At 34.7% G+C, this 18492-nt stretch overlaps 1 protein-coding gene across 2 annotated transcripts; it reads right to left on the bottom strand.

The window, feature by feature from the left end:
- Positions 1–2626: 2626 nt before the first annotated feature.
- LOC105125335 (uncharacterized) lies at positions 2627–16759 on the bottom strand. 2 transcript variants are annotated; one of them, XM_011025739.1, is made up of 28 exons: positions 16504–16758; positions 16223–16424; positions 15979–16097; positions 15728–15844; positions 15402–15542; positions 14865–15239; positions 14605–14762; positions 12842–12963; positions 12640–12731; positions 12302–12545; positions 12119–12182; positions 10418–10566; positions 10232–10302; positions 9960–10133; positions 8307–8378; positions 7390–7491; positions 7211–7300; positions 5484–5559; positions 5296–5401; positions 5142–5211; positions 4808–4987; positions 4545–4667; positions 4376–4459; positions 4093–4277; positions 3801–3939; positions 3645–3704; positions 3119–3223; positions 2627–3029 (listed from the first exon to the last, which is right to left on the bottom strand). In XM_011025739.1, exons 1-28 carry the CDS (start codon positions 16648–16650, stop codon positions 2916–2918), a joined length of 3681 nt encoding a protein of 1226 aa, XP_011024041.1. In that variant the 5' UTR covers positions 16651–16758; the 3' UTR covers positions 2627–2915. The 2 variants fall into 2 exon arrangements, with proteins under 2 accessions (XP_011024041.1, XP_011024039.1); XM_011025737.1 differs by having other exon boundaries at positions 14605–15239; positions 16504–16759.
- Between the last annotated feature and the right edge of the window lie 1733 nt (positions 16760–18492).

Below are 18492 nucleotides of genomic sequence, written 5' to 3'. Positions count from 1 at the left end.
AACTAACTTATTACTTAGTATATGATATTAGGATAATTCAATAAAAAAAAAGTGATGCAAATCAAGAAGTCGAAGGCCTAATAATCTAATGTCAATAGATAAAATAAAATAAAAAACTTAAAAATAGATTGAAGTCAAATCAGGTTAATTTCAAAATTCATAACCCGGGTCATAAGATTGGGTTACCCCATAGAAGACAAACCCATGAAAACCATAAAGAAAAATCCCCAATCATCCAAAATTTAAAAACAAAAAAAAATAGTAATAAAAACAATGAAAATCAAATCTAGCATAAAATAAAATAATAAGAAGCGAGATTTAAAAATAAAATAATTCAAGAAAAAGATAAAATATAAATAAAAAGAATGAGAATCAATTCAATTTGGCAAGTTAACATTTTTATGCCAAATTTTATTTTTATTCCATTTCAATCTTTAGGTTTAAGAGAAGAAAGAAAAAGTCATTGGATAATGCAACAATAGAGAAAATTGTTGGTTGGCTTTATTTTAGCGATAAAAAACATTTAATTTTGATATTAACAAGTTTCTTGCAATGAGAGAAGTTTTATTAAAGTGCTTGTTGGCTTTTATCTTGCCTAAAAAATACATCAAGTTTAAAAAAGATTTTTGAATTCATGTTGATTTTTTTTTAACATATTTTTGGTTAATTTAAACTCATAATAGGTTTGTTAAGTTTTTTAAGGTGTTTCTTTGGTGTTTTAAAGTTGAAAACAAGATTATTTTTTTAAAAACAGGAATCAAAAACAAGATTTTTCATACATTTGAGATGGCTGACGATAATTGAATAGTTTCATTGGAGTGTTTTTTAGCCTTTATCTTTCTCGAAAAGATAGATGAGGCCCAAGAAAGTTTTTTTAAATTCAAGTTGATTTTTCATTTTTTTACAAATTTTTGGCTAATTTAAATCTAAAATTGGTTTATCGAGACTTCTAAGGCATGTTTTTTTGTGTAATGAGTCAAAATCTGACTTTTAGTCACTTGAGGTTGTGAAAGAACCATCTCAACCCAAAAACTTAAACTATTAGGTAGGGTCGTGAAAGTTTTTTGGGCTTGAAACTTGAGTTTGAAATGTGCATAGGCCCACATTATATTGTGCTTAATTTTTATCAAATAAATGAGGATGGTGAGATTCAAACTCGTGACCACTTAGTCATCAGAGCTCTAATATCAAGTCAAAAAATCATCTCAACCCAAAAGCATAATCTGTTAGATGAGTTTTTAAAATATGATTTATATTATTCTTTAACACACTGTCTCAAGTGAAATTCCTTTGGGGTTAAAACATGCACAAATCCACATTACCTCGTGCTTGATTTTTTTATCAAATACATAGAGATGATAAGATTCGAACTCGTGATTGTTAAGTCATTAAGACTCTGATACTATACCAAAAAATCATCTTAACCCAAAAGTTTAAGTTGTTAGGTCAAATCTCAATATATAATTTATATTATTTTCTTACAAAGATGGCTAGTGAGGAAACCAAATTCGACATGTCGTCTGCTAATCAAAATAATGTGATTTCTTTTTTTTTTTTTTAAAAAAAAGTTGGTTAGCAAATGTGTTACTATATCTATAACAAATTTTTTTTTTTTTAAAAAAAAAAGGTTAGACTCTTGTCTACCCACACATGCATGTTCATCTTTCTTGCTTTCAAGCTATTTCTGTCAGCTAAAAGCTCTTGGGTTGTCTTTTCACATTATATATTAATTAAATTATTAGTTTGTATCTTTTTTAATTAACATTGATGTTTGAATCAAGTCGTATATATCTCAATTAATTCTATAAATTTTAAAATTAATGATTATATAAGTCTAATAATTTTAAGATTTATAAAACTTGAATTAGTAATATTTAGGAATGTTTCTAATACACTTTTAAGTTTATGGACTCTAATTTCTCTAAAATTTATCATTGTAGAAAAGCAAGAGTTCCCAAATATTCCTAACCAAGCCAAAGCATATGACAATGCTAGCAGAATCCATGAGTATGCTTGACATAAATTCCCTCCTCTAATTAGGGCATCTCATTACTTGCACAAATTTACTTTGAAGATCAAGGTCGTGCATGCATATGAAAAAATAAGTTTTTCATATCAGAATTTCATTTCAAGATGATAGAAGTATGAGATTAAGTTTGAGATTCACTTCTTCTTGGTTGAAAGGGTCATTATGCTAGAGAATTTTGATTGATCACGAGTGTATACTTTCTATTAAAAAGCCATAAAAGTTCAAAGATAGCAAAGAAAGACAAGTTGTCAAGGTCCATGCTTTGCAATTGAAACAAAAACTACCACGAAAAAAACTACCACAAAATGTTAAACTAATTATTGTATAATTAGTATTTTGTTAAAATCAATATCAAGCCATGTCACTTTACTATAATATTAGATACAATTAATATTAGATACAATTAACTAGTCAAGCCTTATATTTATCTCTAGAAATCACTAGTTTAAGTACTAAAAACTTCAAGACCACTGAAAACTTACCTGATCATTAACTTTAAAAACTCGAAAAATTAATCAAGATGCACGTAAAACTAATTCAAACACACAGTTACCAAATACACACACAAACAATCCAATCTATTGCCAAGGTCTTCTATTTTTCTACTCTCACTATTTCAGATGTTAATAACTTAAAATTAACAATAAATGTTAACTCCAATACAAGGGGGGGAGGCAACAAGACAGAAGCTTCACGCTCTTTATACCACCCATCCCCCAATTTGAGACACGGGAAAAAACATGATTTAGCAAAACCTATACTTCGCCTTACAGGCAAAATGGCAACTCGACCAGTCCTAATTGAGAGCGGCAAAATTACTTGAGAACCCACTTTAGGAGGGGAAAAAAATTAAAAGAAGATAGGAAGCTTTTGTACAAAGGAAAATTTACATAAAATAGCTAAGGGCCTTCTTTCTTCTAGAGCCGCCTTCGCCATACAGTTCATTCCATTGTAGGAGCTCTGTCATGTTTACCGACTCTGATGAAACACTCGCACATACCTATTTAAATACAGGGAAAATATCATAATAACACTATCAAGCAGATTAACAAGAAAAATAAGTCTTTAAAATTTGGCCATTGTTTTTACCCGTTCATGAGCATCTTTGAAGTCAACCATGTTTAGGGGCCGGACATCAGAACTCCTGCTTAATGCTGGGGCAGGTTTACCCTCTGCTAGAGCTGCAGCCCGTTCCTATAATCAATTGTGCATGCTCGATCATGGATGAAATAATCCTAGAACAATATAATTCTGCTAATAAAACTAGAAGGGCATCTGCCCAGCAGCAGTAAAACCCAATACTCGGAACCACCAAAGCAAATTTTCATTCAACCTAACTGACAACAGATCATTTTATCTGGTATCTATATTTTACTTGCCTCGTTGAAACTTAATTTGAGGACCATATATTCGTGGGCACTTTATGAGAAAATGTGGTTATATAAATACACTTGACACCTTTTTTTCTTTTCTTTTAAGAACACATTATAGAGTCTTAAATGGAGGTGTATGGAACAGGAGAAAAGGACGTTCCTACAATAATTTCAGGGAGAACATAATGTAAATGCATCGAATTTAACCTAACAGATCTTTGATGATGAAGAAAAAGACAGACCTTCTTTTCCTTTTCCAATATCTCTTTAATTGGTCGGTGAGCAGCAGCTACACATAGGTTCTGCCATATAACATGTGTAGATGTAAGACAACCACCAAGCTTGACAAAAATCATTTCACATATCAACTTGTTAAGGGAAAGAACAAAAGCTAGGACCTTGAGGTCACTTCCAGAATATCCATCAGTCATACTAGCAACAGCATCAAAATCAACATCAGGAGACAAGTCTTCTTTCGCTAAAATGACTTGGAGTATCTTCTCTCTATTTGGAGCATCGGGCAAATTTACCATCAATCTGTTCAAGTACATGAAATTGAATTGCATTAGAAAAGCACAAGCTTGTAGGTACAAAATTTATCATATGCCAAATGGACTCACACACAAGATGCAGGTTCTCTAAATCTGAACTAGTAAGCTTGTTGTGAAAAAAATAAAAATAAAATATCACCTTCGTGGCAACCTTCTAATGACAGCCTCATCAAGGTCAAAAGGCCTATTAGTAGCTGCAAGTACAAGAACTCGTTCTGTATCTTTTGTTCGCAAACCATCCCAATTCACCATAAATTCATTTTTCATCTTCCGCATGGCCTCATGCTCCCCCGGATTTTCTCTCCTTCCCAACATGCTGTCCACCTATACAACACAGCCAAACCACAGAAAAATATTTGATTTCATATTTCAAAGGGAAAAAAAACATGTGCAAAATGCTGAAAGAGTTATATGAAGCTTGCCTCATCAACAAAGATAACACTGGGGGCAATTTTACTGGCTAGCGAGAATACAGCTTTGACATACTTCTCACCCTCACCAAACCACTGTAGCATATGAGATTAAAATGAGTTTTTGGATCAGAAAATAAACTCCACATAGAAATTGAATAAAGCATGCTATACTCTTAACCTTGGATGTGATGCTGGACATTGAGATGTTGATGAAATTGGCCCCAGCTTCAGTTGCCACTGCCTTTGCTAGCATAGTCTTTCCAGTTCCAGGAGGTCCAAATAAAAGTATGCCCTTGCAAGGCTGCACACGGAAGATCAGTGTGAGCATATATACCTTTCTTCATATACATATCACAGCCTAATCCTATAAATTAAAAACAAATATCAAAGTTCCTTTAAATGAAATAACTAGTTTCACTGAATACAAAGGTATGAAGAGACCTTGGTTAATTGTCCCTTGCAGAAAAGTTCTGGCCTTTGTAAAGGAAGCATCACCAACTCTATCAAGGTGTCCTTGACATTCTCAAGAGCTCCGATATCATCAAATGTAACTCCAATGTCATTAGGCGGAATGACATCAACTAAAAGCCTTTTCTCAAATTCATTTTCTGTCAGGACATCCTGATTGAGACAAAAAAAAATCACTACAGAGATCAGCTCATGAAACTTTCCCAAATAGGAAACTAGGTAGCTATTTATAGTCCCGGGCTTGAAAAAGTTGGTGCCTGTGACTAAACTGCTTGGTGTAGTATCTGCAAGTGAATCTACATATCACCTTCAGTGACTTCTTCAAGCTTTTAGATTCATTTTGGATAGCATGCAAGATTCCAATCCCGTGCTGTATGCTGCAGAATTGCAAAACAGTATTGTAATCAACACAGTAACATACTTGGAGTCAGGAGAACGATACAAGAAAAAACATCAATTACCTCTCGCTAGACAAAACGAGCTTTGCATCCGCATCAGCATCAGCATCAGCTTCAGAATTCTGCATTAAATGATGACTCAGTCCCCACCCAACTACCTTCTCTGCACCTGCAATGCACACCAAAACATGAGTTTTTGGAAAGATCACTGGAAATTGTTAACATTGCAATGTGGTAAATATAAAACTTACTTTCATTTGTGAGTGTTTGATCCTTGATGCATAATGTCTCCAGTCCTTCACATTCCATTCCACACCGGCCCAAAACCTATATATGAAATAGCATGCAATTAGAGAGATTCCATCTCCAAAAGCCTTACTTCTTAAGCATGCACCACCATTTCAACATCCATCATAGTGCTTTACAAGCAAAGAAATTAGATGGTTGTGAAAGAAAAGGTTTATTTCATCAAAAATTTACTGTTTAATCCTTATCAGATTGAACACACTAGTTTACCCTTTAAAAATATCATTCAAGAACACAAAAATAGAACATTACAAAGAAGAAAGGGAGCAAAATAGCATATACGAGTCAACATTTATCACACAAAAAAAAAAGGCAGCTCCATGTCCTTTCTCAATATATGAGAAAGCAGAAACTTCCGATACAAACAAAAAACTTTTAAAATCGCAACTTTTTAGAACACAAAAACTAGATGACTTCATGCCATGCATTGGATGCATAAGAACTTTCTTAGAGAAAAACAACATGTTGCCTTTCTAGAGAACGATGGAACAAAGAACAGGAAAAAAAAGACTAGAAATGAGGAGAGAAATCATAACTGAAATCAAGTGAAACAAGCAAAGCATATAGCTGCCTAATAATTTTCCTTGAAAGATGTTCTGCAAGTGAGTCTGTAATGTAGCCACCAGTAGGATATTATTACCCATCTACAGTGACTAATATAGAATACCACGTATCTTTGTCTGACCTTTGAGTAGTATACAATAAAACCTCATAATCCATTTCCTCCAACTATCATCAAACTCCATTCTCCTAAGAATTCTCCATATCAACCTTCTCACACAATCCACCACTCACCTATACAAATATCCAAGTTTATTGACTACTACCATGGCATCAATAATTTGCCTTCATTCCACCTACACATCTCTCAAGGGGGCAAAACATCATACCAGTTTCTCAGGACAAGAATAGAAGAGGAGGGAAGCTGTGGAGAGAAAAATTATGTTTGGAGGAACAGAGTTTGAAGGAAATTGAAGTGCAAAGAAACATAAATTTGTTATCGTTCCTTTTGTGTTAAAGAAAATTTATTGTGCGGGAAAATGTTTACTCATTTTCCCTCACACATCCTCTCCACTTTCAAGATTTTGGTTTTTGGTAGGCTATAGTTTAACTTTTCTTGACCTTAACCTTCTCTTCTTCTCAAAAAGATCATAAAGTAACTTCAATCCCTCATTTCCTACCCCCTGATTTCTTCCATCCCACTTTCCACCCCCTAGACATACTTTAAAGCCAAAGCTAGGATATAGTGTTCAGACATATGAACTTGAAAACTAGAAGACAATGAACAGTTGAAAACATTCTTCAGAAACTCAGTGTTCAACCGTTTGACCTGAAAATCAACTTGGAAAGCACAAGACTATCACTCTAGCTTTTCCCCCCAAAAGACAGGATTGATATATCTACTGAAGGCTGATGGTTATGTTAGGGACTAAAATGCACCACAAGGTTCAAGCAAGCATCTCATGCAACAGTGAATTATATAATAACACAGATGGATAACACTTTCGCATGCATGAATCACTGACTAGTCTACTATATACAAACACCTGAGTTATCTAGCCAAATGAGGCACAGTCAAGTAAAAATCAGGCACAGAAACTGAAGCTAAAAATGTTGATCAACAAATAAAACAAAGCAGCTACAAACAATGGTATGGGGATGGATATCTCACAGTGCACAGGTTATTTAGATTCCCCTTCATTTTAAGAGTTTCAGAATCTTGACCCAACTGATGCTTCCAAGATGCTAGAAGCGCTTCATCCTGCATCAATTAACAAGCTTCCTTAAGAAACTGCACATAAAATTTTGATCTAGTAAAATAAAGAAAAAAATTGCTACCATCACACAGACCTGTGGCATATGAATAGCTACTTTGTTTGGAAAGAGCTTAGTCAGAAGTTTTGTTGCCTTTGGCACTTCTTTCCCCCTGTCACCAAGTCTTCCAAAACTATCCTGAAAATATCAAAGGCGCCAAAATCAATCATCAGAAAATCAATAGTATAGATCAGTCATAATATAATTACTTACCATCAATTGGCCACATATATGCTTGTCTGTGTGAGAGATATAGAGAGAGACAAGGGGAGGAAAAGAGAGAACTTCACACAGGAAATGTTATACAAATGATAAATTTACTTCCTAGAAAAAGAAGTTCAAAAGTTCCATCCCTTTCCACTAAACATCTGGAAACCAGTACTAAAATGAAAAGGACTCTAAACTGACTCAATGCCCCCTCCTCGATATAAAAATGTCCCAGGAATGCTGATAGAGGCATAAAAAATTCGCTCCAATTGCATGTTCCTTCTTTACCAACAAATTCTTCATATTAAAAAAATCAGTGATGTACTATAGCATGGGCTAGACATTAAACCTTTTTTTAGCAAACATGAAAATTATTTTAGCTTGATATAAATGGAATATATTGGTGATGCTTAAGACTGCTATTTTGAACAAACCTACACCAAAGCCAACAGGAATGAATTTATGACAATGCCAATCATCCACAGAAAAAAGTAAACCTGCAAGCACCTTTTTTTTTCAGCATTCCACTCAGGAGCATAGAAAAGCACCAAAATAACTTTCAAGAGGCATTACTAATTTACTTTGCATAGAAGATGAAAATCTCCCTTTTCCCACATAAGTAAAAAAACCATACATACTGCAAACACAATTAAAGAACAAAAAGTTGAGAGAGAGAAGGAATACTTGTTGCAACTTTAAACAAAAATAGAAAACAGAGTGGGGGAGAGAGGGAAAGATAGTCTCACTGGAAAAGCCAAATCAAGCAGAGCGGTCTGATTGCTGCCAAATTTTGTGAAAAGAAGACCACCAGGATGTGACTGCAAGGGAAGAAAGCACTGTGGCGTAAATAAACGACAAGATTTGTATAGCAGGACCATAAATAATACAATGCAAGATTGGAAGAAAAATCCTTTCCTGTGCAACATATAAGCTCAAATTTTACAAGGCCCACCTAAAGTACATTACAAACAGCACGAAATTGACTAAACATATAGTGAGCTACCAATTATTTGTTCTTTTAGAAAAAATAAAGGGATCCTGGATAAGGATTAGACTGTGATACCTATAGCTCCTAGGACCTAGACGTGTCAATCTTTGTCAGATGCAACATGCCACTTCCTCCACCTGTTATGTTATGGAGCTAAGCTCATAGAATTACACGCATTGCCTAGATAGCACCTTAAATTGGACAAATACTCTGTGTAGCTAAGTGGGTCTACGGCTTCATAGAGTTGAATTGACTCAACTAACAATTTCCAATCATATTTTAGAGATGCATAATGCCCTCAATGTACTTGCCAGACATATGAATCTCCATTAACCAGTATTGGCTCATCATTGTTATTGATGACAGGCCTTTCATCAACCATAAAAGCTAGTATCAGACTAAATTTTAGCTAACAAGGGCACCCATCAAAGCATTATCATTCCCATTTGAATCCATGACTTTTAAAATGAACAAGTGATCCATGTTTATAAACTTTATTCACACTCTGAAATTTGTTTTTATCTAAGTTGTTGTCAAACCCAATCCCAATTGCAAAAACTGGCGACCTGTTTTTTCTTTAGACTTTATGATAGATTTACAAGTATTTGAGTCTAAATATAGCACTAAAAGTGTAAAACCAATACAGAAAGGGAAATATTCATATTTGAAAGAATCTATTATTAATGGGAATCTGAAGAGATGAATACTTAGTTTGGACTTTTCAATTTCTAGCCTTAAAAAAAAAACAGTCTTGTGCCTGGAGAAGCTTTTGTGGAGGGGACAATCTGTATGCTATTTTAAGGAGCCAAAGGTGGATAGTATCTTGTTTGGAAGTTGTAATCTACAGGCACCCATAAAATACTTCTATCTTTTGATTGAATTTGAAAGTAACACATGGCGTGATTATCTTAATAAAACAATCTAATGTTTAATAATTAAAAGAATATTAATAAATACTTCTATGTACAACCACGTAGAAATGAACCACAGCCTGAAATAGTGACCCTACTAAGCCTACCCCCCTCGCACCACAAGATGGGGCAGGAGGAGTATGGGGATTAGCAAACTGCATACCACAGTTTGCAGGAAACAGTGGTCAGCCCATAAAAGTTATGACATCAGAAGGAAGCCCTCAGCTCATACATGATACAAAAATACCCAAAAAAAACATGCATGTAAACAAATACTGTGGTATAAACTTTCTAATTTCTATAGCAACCTCATGTTTATGACTTTATTTAAAAACAGAGGAACTTAAGCCAGAGATGCCTCAACTTCATCTTTGCACTTCAACAAACACCACCACAAATTCAAACAGGAATTTAGACTCAGCACCTTTAATCTTTATAAAGTTGAAATTTCATGCATGCAAAAAATAAAACAAGTAAATAAATATTTGCATTGACATTACCTTTTCTTTCCTATTGTCATTTTGCGTGTGTGAACCAATGACTACAACATTATCAGGAAGCTTTTCAAGTCTGCTTTTGAATGTAGAATATGAATCAGAATTCCCTATAATAGATTTCTCTGCATCTTTCATAAACAAAATAAAAGGAGAATTTCTGCTCTCGCTGTGAACAGCCTGAAGAAAGAGTCAATAAGGTTTATAAGACAATGAAATGGGATATAACATGCCAGAACAAAATGAGTTCAATTACTTAATAACTAAATTATTGCTACCTCAAACAATGTGTTAATGAGTAACTTGTCCAAATCTTCCACAGCAGTGTTCTCCAAACGAAGATCAGCAACTGGAGAGAAAGCAAAGGACATTTTCAATTACTTAAGAGTTGAAAAGGGAAGAAAAGATAGAACCATTTATCAAGTCTATGCACATGGCAATGTTTATGACCCAGTTCAACATACCATTGCAGAAATATCCATGACCTCCCTCACAAACATCTCCAAGATCAACACCATCATGTATTGGTTTGTCAAACCTCACACCAATTTTTGACAAAGGATTGTCCTCAAAAAGTAACACAACTTTTCCGCGAGTCCCATAAGGTGGGCCCCTATATCAAGAGTTAACAGGAGATCAATTGTTAAACATCATGCTGCATCAACAACAAAAAGGTTGAGAATACAAGGATGACAGAGGAAAACTATGACCAGGAAAGATAATAAATACGGATATGATGAGTTTCCTATTTCAGTAAAACAAGTGAAGATCAATCACCAAGGAGACAATACCACACAAAGGGGAGTGAGGGTTAAGCTGCCAACATGTTAATCAGGTTATACCTTTCCTTTTGCCTTTCTCACCCATAAACGATAATGCCTTTTCCATCTTTTTTCTTTTAGTTTCCTTCTTTTCTTTTCTTTTTTCTACATGCTGGTTCTTCTGTATTCCAAAGGGAATGCTGATCTGAAACACTAGATATAATATAGCTCCAATTTACCAAAAATGGATATGCTTCGCCATGTTTGCATTTATATGAGCCTTGCTTTTATAACAGCTTGCTATAGCCATTCTTGATCATGAATATTACGACAAATCCGGGCCTTAACATAATACAACTCCGAAAAAAGTATTAAAGCTCTCTCAAATATACACTTCTTTTGTTCTTCAAACATACACTCTTTTATTTCTTAACAGTTCAACTCCTAGTCAATTAGGGTTCATGTTAATGTTGTAATCAAATCCAATATCATCTCTAGTCTCAGTCAAAAGTGAATTCAATTCAAGATCAATTTCTTATCAATTTCGTCAGTGCATGTGTTTTGGCATCCATGAAGAAAGAGTAACTTGTTAAGTGAATTATAAACTTCAAACAACTGAACAGAACCATCCTCAAAGCTTCTTTATCTGTCCATTTTATCTCAAACACAGCTCCTAATTAAGCCAGCTACTGGGGCCGCTCCAGTTATCCAACAAGTATGTGGGGCTGTTTATTTAGTTATGCAAAGGTAAACTGTCCTTTCTTCTAGGAAGACTAAGATTTTATCGAGAAAGAACACAAACCACAAGGAATAATACCTACTGCAAAATGGAAGACGTCACAAGAAAAGAGAAAAGAAGACAGAAAAAGAATAATGTCCGCTGCAAAATGCAGAAAATTGAAATAAAGAGTTTGCCAACCCTGAAGAATATCACAGCTAAGAAAAGATCTTCTGAAAATTCCAAAGCCAGGACACCAAATAACTATTCAATGCCATATTAGCAGCTTAAATATAAAACCATTCTTGAGAACTCTAAAATTTCTCTCCATCCAAATTAAGTGCACGATAACAAACCTCCACCCAACACGAAATATCTATGGCACCACAAATAACAAAATGTATATCCCCCAACCCTCCTCTTTTTTTTTTATCTATGAATTCTATCATCTGACCAAATATGTCAGTTTCAATAGTATTTGAATGAGAAGAAGATGCCATCATGGACCAATAATTGCAAATTTGGTATACAAGAAATAAATGGTTAGGGAAGCATTATAAATTGATCAGGAGAAGTACTGAACTGTTTGAATATCAGGGCAGTTCACATTCAAGATACCACATAGCAAATGATCAAAGCAATAACAGAGAAGAAAAGGATGAAGGAACTGTTCACACTGACTGTACCTTGATGATGATGCTGTTTGATATAGACCACTAGAAGATGAGCTTGTGAATTTCACTCTATCACCTACATGTTAATATTTGGAGCATCTTGCTACATCAGAGTTCAACAAAATCAAAAGATCTAGAATGTGAAAGAAAAGAGGAGGACCAGCTAGAAGGCCTCTCTTGCGATAGCTTAAATACCTTTTTTAAACAAGAGATTCCTCGATGCTCCTGCACCTGAAGAAGAAGGCAGGGTGTCTTCCATCTTTGTTTGAGATTCTAGATTAGTAGGTGCATTTAAAGAGCAAGGTGTGTCTGCTTCACTGGCTGATAAAATCACACTCTTTGATGCATCAGTAGTCACAGGACTTTGTTTAGAACAAGTGCAGGATTTTTCTGCATTAAATCCATCCTTCATAAGCTTAGATTCCTTAGAAGACAAACCCTACATATTCACAATTGAAGATTCAGTCTCTGATTAGTCTTCATAAACTACAGATAGAGAGCTATAATAGTCAAGCAGATGAGTTTTAGCTTACACCCAAAAATGAATGACTATCAAATATGAGCAATTTAGCACCAAAGTAATTGGCAAGTGCTTTTGCCAACATCTCTTGATATATCTCAGAACCTACAAATAGCATTCAACAGAGAGAGAAATCAAGTTAGCATTTCATCTCTTACAAAGGTTAACCTTTACAAACTCTAAAACATACCAATTTAAGTAAAACAGCCACACACCTGCAGGACCAGAAAGCAAAATCCGTGGATTGACTGTAGTTAGTTCTGAGGTATATTTTGCATATTTTTTGTGCATCAGGTGTATAAATGAAGCTGCAATCAGCACATTTTTTGTATTCTCACTGCAGAAGAAAGACGGCAAATGCAAGATCATCAACGTGCAAATAAATAAACAAATATACCATTTCTAATTCCTGCTAAAAGATTTGCATGCTCAAATGAACAATGTGTCCTCCCACTTGATTAAGATTACAAAATTTGTTGGCAGTATGAGATATCCAAGGTAAAACAACCATCGAATCAAAATTAAATGCAAGGTGGTAATCGCCATTGAATCAGAATCGCATGCACACATGTATTGCATTGTTTATTTTCATACAACGCATAGCAAAACATTTTGCAGAACACAGAAACGAAGGATAAATACAGCCATATTGGTCACAGCATCATAAAGGTCATACAGCTCTGGATAACAAGAAAATGTGGAACTTTTGCTTTGTGCAATTTAAACCATCCATGTCACATGACCCCTGATCATGGGCAGGGTGATCTGTGCAATGCATGCAATAAGTTGCTGTATAATATAGCCCTAAAAAACAAATTGTGCATGGTAAGTCAAATAAATACTCCTTTCACAAAGGATGCCCTCCTTGTGGTATAAAAGGAACAAAATTCACCTCCACAACTCTCACATAATTCCACCATAATGGTGTACATGTCTGATCAGACCATCCCTATGATTGAACTTTCCTCTAAGGGATTGTTTGTGCAAGGTATCCTTAGTATCAGTGTCTGAACAAGGTACTAGTCCAAATATTCAACTTTTTCAAACCCAATACCCAGGTTTACAGGGATGCATATTCAAGCTAGATAGAAGTGTGTGATCTGTTTGTTTATTTCATTACTTTGTTTCTTTGTTACTTTATTTCGTCAGGTTTATCAAGCTCAAAAGTAGGGTCCCCACTCAAAAAGGAATAACATCCCTGTTTAACATTATACTTAGCTTCTCTTAGTTCCAGACATCCTAATCATAAAATGCCCATGGATCTATTCATGTTTACTTGGTTCTTCTCATTCCCATGACTACCATCCCTTCCTTTCACTATGAGACATTCCAGATCTCAAAGTCTAGTCTTAACATATATACTGATTTCCTATATGCTCTATCCCCCAAATTACGCAGCTCCATGGATAGATCCATCATTTTCTTGGAAATTTACGTGGGAGACCTTGGGTTTCTAAGCCATCTAACAATAAGGGGGTTGGTTTTTTCACCCTTTCAGTTCTACCATGAATTTCCATGATAAACAATCATTGGTATGGAATTTTATTAAAAAATAGAAGGACATGAATAAGGAATAATCCATTAGCAGACTTTTGCAATAGTGTCAATAGTGATCAATAAAATCCGATGGCATATGAGCATTAAGAGTCATGCCTAAAACAAATGCAGCACCAAGCTGAACTAAAACCGCAGCTTTCCAGTTTTCAACACTCAAATCAGAATCACATTCTAACATCGGGAGAATAGACAGTCTAAATGCACATAAAACAGCCAGATACCGTGCAATCATTTCTCTCTGACAGCTAGCAACAACAACCCTATTCACATGTTGTGCTATGCAAGTAGAAAGTATGACAATAGAAGTTTTAACATTAAGTCATAACAGGAATCTAAGAAATGGAGAGAAAAAATTGCCAGCTCGAATACTGCCAGAAATAACATGAAAGTGTACGCTAAAGATAGCAAGAGAAAATTATACCTTAAATAGTAAGGGAAATTATCAAATGAAACTTCTATGTATTTTCCATCAAGAATTCCAGCATGAAGGTCTTCTTTGAATGCTGCACATCGCAATGACATAACTGAGGTCGATGCCAGTTCTGAATCCTTCATCCACTCGTTCCTTTCTTCCAATACCTGTTTACAGATATTTTTGCTCAATTTTTGTTTATAACTAGATGTTCGAGCTAACATCCTGAAGAAAGGCCCTATCAAATCATTCATCCCAGAGATTTTTACATTGCCTGCCTCTGTGCCAGAGTCCTGGCCGCAATCATGAGGAAGATCATGGTCGATTGCTCCAACTTCAGCAGCTTTATCACTCCCTAATTTTGGAGTTGAATTGCCTTCCATGCCATCAAGCTCGACCTCCGAACAATCATGAATGACAGACCGAGCGGGCACATCACTATCGTGGTGTATTTTACTGGTAGTCTGTCCTGGAGACTTCCGGCATGATAAATCTGGCCTCAAGCTTGAAAGGGATGCTAATATTGATGCCCCAGCAACAGCTGATGGATCTCCTGACCTCCTTTCAAGTTGCACAAGCTTTCCCATACTACTATGAACCTCAGCACTCTTAACTGCAACCTCAGTCAAAAGTTGCTGAAAAATCTATTTTCAACAGATATTAAGGAAATTATCAAGTGACAATGAAACAACAAAGTCTATTGTCTAACAATTGCAAGCAAAAGAACAAGATAAGACAGAAGGTAAGTGGGCTAAGAGAATCCACAAGCAAGAAAGATTGAACCACTAAAATGAAGTAAAGGATACAAAAGCATGGTTCCCCAGCACACCAAAGGCAACCTCATCTCCTGAATTAAGCACACAGATCCTTTTGACAGCTGTCCCATTTACTTGCACTGTACCCTTGCTCCCTGAGGTTTCTAGCACAGCAACAGCACATCCCTCGCGCTGGTCATGTCCACAAACAATGAGTACTCAAACTGCATATACATATTCAGGAGTTCACCTCCACAAGAACTATTAAATAAACAAAACACCACTTTAATGTACTAATCCAAAACCCTCCAGATAACAAACATGCACACTGCATTCGCCAAAACATCCTACAAAATACCTTAACACATAACCAATACCTGTGTGTGTTTAATCTTGCATTGAATCGTGCCCATTGCATGGTCCTTCAACAGAGAATCACATTGTTTGGTTGAACCAATCAAATGGCTCGACTTGCAGATTTTTATGTTCTGATTCTGCAATCCAAACACAATCAGCATTTCTAGTCAAACTTCAAAATCAAACGTTTTGCACATAAATTCTCAATTTCGACGTTAAACACACACACAATTGATACAATTTAGTAAAAAATAATCGCAAATCGAACTACCTGAGCAGACTGTGACAGCAGCTTACACCAAGGCGTTTCGAAACCTGAGTTTTGCTTATGATATAAGCTCCAAGTGGAAAACGAACTCCTTGGCTTCTCCAGTACAACCGGGGTAGAACCTTGTAATCAAATCCAGAAAAAAAATCAACCAAACAACACTTAAAATTCAAATTTCACAAATTCATAAAATCCAAAATTTAGTACAAAGCTTAACACTTGATTGAAAAAAATGAAAGTAAACTACCTTCAGCGATCGGTGTGACAACAGCCACCGCCGGCGTCACCGTCTCTTGACCTTTCCCCGAAATCAAAGCGCCTCCACCGCCACAACCATTAGTCGGAGCATCTCCAGGTCCATGGTCGTCGGGATCCTCCTCCGGTGGACTTGATTCCTTAGAATTTTCCGTCGTCGGCATCTGTTTCTCCGTAACTCCACCATTCTCTCCCTGAAATCCAGAGAGACAAATCAAAAACTTTTTCCATGACAACACCAAAAAGTTCTTACAATTTTTTCTTCTTTTTTACCTTAAGACGTTTTGGTGATGGTGGCTTATTATTATGATTATGATTATTATTATCCTCAGAGGAAGAAGATCTCTTGCTATTACTGTTATTATTGTCATCTGAAGAAGATATCTTAGCAGAAAGAGATCCACTTCTTGTGGAAACCATGATTTATTTCTTTTCTTTTTATGTTTGGGTGCTTGTCTCTCTCTTCCCCTCACGTAGCTTTATTTTAGCTAATTGAGAAGCAAGACCCTCGATGCTGAATTATTATTATTATTTTAAGGAAAAAAACAATCATTTTTGTTTTCATTTTTGGAGAGTAAGTAGCAGTAAAGTTTTGAGGTTAAGAATATATTTTAATCCCTAATATTTTGTAATATTTCATTTTGGTCATTTATGTTTCTGAAATACTTCAATATCAATCATATTCCAAACAAAATTTAATAAAATAATTTGGGAATTTTCCATAAAATTGTTAAGTTTTAATAAATTTTTAGATTTTGATAAAAAAAATTTTATATAATTACATGTAAAGAAATTTAAAATGGAAAGATGAGAGAAAAACGAGAAAATGAAAAAGATATTCTGTTTATAAGGTTTGTTTTAAGGTTGCTCAATTTATTTCACTCGATCCCCGACTAAATAATATGCATTAAATAAATAATGATTAGAGCAACAAATTCGTATATATTATTAAAAAAATGGCTTCAAAGGCTATCGAGTACATGTTAGGGTTTTATTTTTCTATTTGGAGCTTTAGTTCTCTTTTGCTTAGCATCTTTTCTGAATCAATGATAGAGACTTTAAGACTACAGGAACCAAAGTGATCATAGTTGAATCTATAGGGATTAGATTGTAGTTTATCCAGTAAATAACTTATCTCCTCTTTCTTCCCTGTGTTTGGTTTGGTGCCCCGAAGCTGCGTGTACTGTGTAGTTTTGCAGCGTAAGATAGCAACTCATGAGCGTTTGTTTCCGGTGCAGGTTAGCAGCAACTTAGCATAGCGGTTTGGTTTGGTTTGGTTCTTCGCAAGGAAGTAAAGCGTCTCTGTATTTTCTGTTATTGGGTTAGTGGTTATTTTTAAATTATAATTTATTTTAAAATATATTTAAACAATATTTTTTAAAAAATATATTATTTTTCATATTAGTAAATCAAAACTATATAAAAATATAAAAATACAAGGCAAGTTAGGCAACAAAGACTTGGGTTTTGTCTTTTGGCTAATTTGTTAGGTTATTGTATTTGATTTTTTATATCCTAATTTATTTCTTTTTCTTTTTTTCTGTGGTAAGACTTTATCTTCGATGGCTGCTTATGTGAAAAAACGTGTGCATTAAAACTATAATATACTATAACAAAAATCTTTAAATTTGAGGCAACTCCAAATTCTATACCCATTACAAATCAATTTTTTAATTTTTTTACTAATACAAAAATCACAATAATTTAAAGAATATTATTGTAATTAAAAAAAGGCTCCTCTTTTTATTTATTTTTTAAAATTTAAAAGTTATTAAATTTATTTAAATGTACCAGGTAAGCATAAAAGATGTATCTTAAGATTATTTAAAAAAGAGATTCAGTCTCAATTAATATGCAAAATTGATTAAATTTAGAATAAAAAGTTAAATTGAATCTAACATATATTTTTTATTTCATGCGAAGATAATTGGGTTTTTTAAACCATGAGAGGCAAAAAAGGGAAAAAAATCTTGAAAAGATGGTAATGGGGGGGTGACGTTATCATTTTTTAGTGTTTGTGTTAAAAAACAACGGTCAACTCTTAATTACAATATGATGCTGTAGTTTAAATAGTCGTTGAGCGGAGTTAGGGGAATTTATGGTGGGTTGGCTTTTTATGCATGCAACTGGCATGAAAGTTACGGTTAAGGTTTATGGTGGTTGTTTCCTGCATGCATTCACGTGGGATGTTGAGAGTGCTAGCGTGCGCGTGCTCAGCAGAGGCGGAGACTTGGGTTTTTTTTCTTTTCTTTTTTCTTTTTC

Source organism: Populus euphratica, unplaced genomic scaffold (genome assembly GCF_000495115.2).
Source record: "Populus euphratica unplaced genomic scaffold, PopEup_1.0 scaffold22.1, whole genome shotgun sequence".
In the NCBI taxonomy this organism is placed as follows: Eukaryota; Viridiplantae; Streptophyta; class Magnoliopsida; order Malpighiales; family Salicaceae; genus Populus; species Populus euphratica.
This window is presented reverse-complemented; position numbering and strand designations above follow the sequence as displayed.